This window comes from Lepidothrix coronata, unplaced genomic scaffold (assembly GCF_001604755.1).
Source record: "Lepidothrix coronata isolate B3197 unplaced genomic scaffold, Lepidothrix_coronata-1.0 Scaffold352, whole genome shotgun sequence".
In the NCBI taxonomy this organism is placed as follows: domain Eukaryota; kingdom Metazoa; phylum Chordata; class Aves; order Passeriformes; family Pipridae; genus Lepidothrix; species Lepidothrix coronata.
Window position 1 is genome coordinate 266,050 of NW_016690532.1, and position 4,443 is coordinate 270,492.

General features: G+C 62.5%; 1 protein-coding gene across 1 annotated transcript in view; it reads left to right on the forward strand.

The window, feature by feature from the left end:
- RARG (retinoic acid receptor gamma) overlaps nucleotides 1-4,411 on the forward strand; it is an 8,802-nt gene extending 4,391 nt beyond the window's left edge. Inside the window, exons 4-8 of the mRNA XM_017838671.1 lie at nucleotides 269-423; nucleotides 1,021-1,197; nucleotides 1,624-1,828; nucleotides 2,503-2,661; nucleotides 3,407-4,411. Coding sequence (XP_017694160.1) covers nucleotides 269-423; nucleotides 1,021-1,197; nucleotides 1,624-1,828; nucleotides 2,503-2,661; nucleotides 3,407-3,585 — 875 coding nt within the window. The 3' untranslated portion in view covers nucleotides 3,586-4,411. The remainder of the gene's footprint in view (nucleotides 1-268; nucleotides 424-1,020; nucleotides 1,198-1,623; nucleotides 1,829-2,502; nucleotides 2,662-3,406) is intronic.
- Nucleotides 4,412-4,443: the final 32 nt, after the last annotated feature.

Sequence of the window (4,443 nt, forward strand, 5' to 3'; positions counted from 1 at the left end):
CCTGAACCCTAAACCAGCCCCCCAAGCCCCCCAGGACCCCCCAGACCCCTGAGACCCCCCCCAGAACCCCAAAACACCCCCCAGGAACCCCAATACCCTTCCTGGGCCCCCAAAACCTGTCCTGGGATCCCAAATCCCCCCCGGGGGCGGCTCTGGGGGGGGGTCTGGGGGGCCAGGGGGGGATTTTGGGGTCTGTGAGGGCTCTGGGGGGTCACCCCCCCCCCCCCCCCCCCCCCCCCCCCCCCCCCAAATTCCCTGCCACCCTCAGCCGTGAGGCACGACCGGAACAAGCGGAGGAAGGAGGTGAAGGAGGATTTTGGGGGAGACGAGCTGAGCCCTGAGTTGGCCGAGCTGGTGCGGAGGGTGAGCAGAGCCCACCAGGAGACCTTCCCCTCCCTGTGCCAGCTGGGCAAGTACACCACGGTGAGTGGGGCTGGGGGTTCTGGGGGGTCCCTGGGTGGGCACTAGAGGGGTACCCCAAGCCTTGGATCCATAGAGGGGTTGCTGAGTGACCCTGAACCCCCAAAACAAAAGATCTGAGCTCGGGGGGGGGCAGCTGGGGAGCAAGTTCAGGGGCAGGTTGGTGCTGGGGAGGGGTCCCAGGAGTTCCTAGGCAGTCGGGGGGGGAATTGGGGGTCCCTGAGTGAGGCACCCCAATCCTCAGACCCTTAGAGGGGTTCCTGCACCCCCTGGCCCCCCAAAACACCAGATCTGAGCACTGGGGGCAGCTGGAGTCAAAGGCAGAGAGGTGCTGGGGAGGGGTCCCCAGGAGGCTCTGGGGGGTCCCAGTGATCCCAGGGGGTCCTAGAGGTCTGAGGAGGATCCAGTTCACCCTGAACCACCCTGACTGGGTCTGTGCCTCCCAGAACTTGAGCGCAGACCACTGTGTGCAGCTGGGCAAGGGGCTGGGGGACAAGTTCAGGGAGCCGAGGTCGGGTTTGAGTGGTTCCAGGGGGTCTCAGCAGGTCCCAAACCACCCTAAACCCCCATAAGTGAGTCCCTGGCCCCCTATGTCCCCAGAACTCGAGTGCAGACCACCGTGTGCAGCTGGACCTGGGGCTGTGGGACAAGTTCAGTGAACTGGCCACCAAGTGCATCATCAAGATCGTGGAGTTCGCGAAGCGGCTCCCGGGGTTCACAGGGCTCAGCATGGCCGACCAGATCACCCTGCTCAAGGCTGCCTGCCTCGACATCCTGGTGGGCATCAGGGGATGTGGGGTCCTGGAGGGTGTTTGGGGGGGGGTCTTGGAGGGTGTTTGGAGGTTCCTCAGGGGGTTTGGGAGGACCTCAGGGGGGCTTGGGGGTTCCCATGGTGGCTCTGACCTCATCACCCACAGACGGATGTCCTGAGAGGGGCTGGGTGGGTTTGGGGGTCCCCTATGGAAATTTTGGGGTCTCTTGAGGGGTTTTGATGTCCCTGGGTGGATATTTGGGATCCTGAGTGGGGGGATTTCGGTGACCCCTGTGTGATTTTGGGGTTCTCTGACCCCCATGACCCCCAGGTGCTGCAGATCTGCCCGTTACAGCCTGAGCAGGACATGAGGATGTTCTGGGATGGGCTGACCCTGGGGGGGGTGGTGTGTTTAGGATCCCTGGGTGATTTTGGGGTACCCTGACCCCCAGATGCTGCGGATCTGTACCCGGTACACCCCTGAGCAGGACACGATGACGTTCTCGGATGGGCTCACCCTGACCAGGACCCAGATGCACAACGCAGGGTTCGGGCCCCTCACTGACCTCGTGTTCGCCTTTGCGGGGCAGCTCCTGCCCCTGCAGCTCGACGACACTGAGACGGGGCTGCTTAGTGCCATCTGCCTCATTTGTGGAGGTAGGGGGACATCAGGGACATTGGGGGGAAAAGGGGGGCACAGGGGGCATGGAGGGTATCGGTATATGGGTGTCACAGCGGGGCAGCTCCTGCCCCTGCAGCTCGATGACACCAAGACTGCGCTGCTCAGTGCCATCTGCCTCATCTGTGGAGGTGGAGGGACATGAGGGACACCAGGGGGACATGGGATATCAGGAATATAGGGGTCACAGCAGGGCAGCTCCTGCCCCAGCAGCTCAGTGACACTGAGCTGGGGCTGCTCACGGCCATCAGCCTCATCTGTGGAGGTGAGGACACGAGGGGGGACATTGGGGAGACACCAGGAGGCTTGGGGAGTATCAGGGGTTTGGGGATAGGAGGGGTGTAAGGGGGTATAAGGGACACGGGACTGAGAGGGGCTGCTCAGGGCCATTGGCCTAATGTGAGGAGGTAGGGGAACACTGGGAACATGAGGACATCAGGGACATGGGTATTGGGGCACATGGGGGGCTCGGGGACCAGGCTGTGGGGACATGTCTCCTAGGATGAGAGACAATGGTGGGCATGTGGGGACACGATGACACTGGGATCTGCAGGGCAGGAGAGGGCAGGGGGGTGACAGGGGGGACATGGGAATATGGGGACACAGGGACACTGTCCTGGTGGTCCCAGCCCGGGGGTCTCTGTCCCCCCAGACCGGATGGAGCTGGAGCAGCCCCGGCGCGTGGAGCGGCTGCAGGAGCCCCTGCTTGAGGCTCTCCGGGTCTACGCACGGCGGCGGCGGCCTCGGCAACCGCAGCGATTCCCCCGAATGCTGCTCAAAATCACCGACCTGCGCGGCATCAGCACCAAGGGTGAGACCCCCGGGACCCCCCCGAAATGGGTATAGCCCCTCCCAACAGCCCAAAACCCCTGGGACCCTCCGAAAACCCACCCCAACCCCAGTACTTCTGCAAATGCTCAAAAATCACCGATCTGTCTGGCATCAGCACCAAGGGTGAGACCCTCGGGACCCCCCCAGACAGGAATAGCCCACAAAGGCCCCTCAGACCCCCTCTGAGCCCCTCTGACACCAAAATCCCCCAAACACCCCCCTCTCAACACCCCAAAATCCTTCTCTGGAACCTCCCCCAGCCTCATTTTGGGGGGGTGTCTAAGGTCTTGGTGGGGCGGTTGTCCAAGGTTTTGGGGGGTTCAAGGTTTTGCGGGAAGGGGAGTTGAAACTCTGGGGGGGGGTTCAAAGTTTTTGGTGAGGCTGAAGGTCTTGGGGGGGGGGTTGAAGCTCATTTGAAGGGGTGCTTAAGCTCTAGGAGGGGGTTGAAATTTGGGGGGTTCAAGTGCTTGAAGGGGCTTAAATTTAGGGAGGTTGAAGGTAGTTTGGGGAGGGCCCAAGATCTTTTTGGAGGGAGTTGGAACTCTTGGGGGGGGTTCAGAGTTTTGGGGGGGTTCAAGCTCTTGGTGGGCTTTTGAGCTCATTTTGGGGGCTCCAAGGTCCTGGGATGGAGAGGGTCTAAGCTCTCACAGGGGAAATTCCAAGTCCCTGGGGCAGATGTTAATTATTGGAGGGGGGGGGGTCACTCACACTTTGCTCCCCACCAGGGGCAGAACGGGCTCTGACCCTGCGCACGGAGATCCCGGGGCCGATGCCCCCCCTGATCCGGGAGATGCTGGAGAACCCCGAGATCTTCACTGAGGGGGAGGGCCAGGGGGAGCCCCCCCTACCCCCAGACCCTCCCACGGCCCAGGACAGCCCCCCCGGCCCCCCCAAATCCCCGTAACCCCCCCAACTCCCCAGAGCCCCTATGTGGGGGCACTCATAGCTGCCTTCCAGGGTCCCCCCCTTTTGCTCTGGGAGGTGGGAGACCCCCAAAATGGGCCCCCCCCTGAGTTGGGGTATGGGGGGGTCAGAGACTGACAGAGCAAAGCTATTGCCTTAAGCTGGGGGGGGGTCCAGGGACCCCTCTCCCCTTCCAAACTCAGCTTCAGCCAAAGCCCCCCCAGCCCCTGCTGCCCCTGCCTTGTAGTGAGAGGAATTTTAAGAGGGGCAGCCCCCCCCCCCAAATTAACACTCCTGGGTTGCCCCCCCTAAATACCCCCCTGAGGGTTTATTTATTGGACACAGGGTGGATTCTGGGAGGGGAGGGAACCCCCATTATCCCCCCCCAGGACATTCCCCTCCCCAGTTTGGGGGGGCCCCATTTATATGTTGTTGGGGTTGGGGGGACCCCAAAATTCCTCCCTCCATCCTATTCCCTATACACTACAGAGACCAAAGATGGGGGGACACAAGATGACTCCCTCAACTTCCCCCCTATTTTGGGGGGTTCTCAAGCCATAGGGTGACCCCAGTACCCCCCCAGGGCAGCTTTGGGGGGGTCACACCCCCAAATATGTTACACCCCCCCCCAAGTCTGGCTGGGTGGGGGGGCACGGGCTTGCTGCTGCCCCCCTAAATTTGTCCCCCCCACCACTTGGGTGGGGTCTGTTACACTACGGGGGGGTGGTGACCCTTCCCCCCAGGGCAGCACTTTCCCCCCCCCCCCCTTTATTTATTCCTCTGCGTTTACATTGGGCCCCTGCCATTTTTAGGGGGCCCCCTGCCGCTGCCCCCCCCCCCCCCCCCCCCCCCCCCCCCC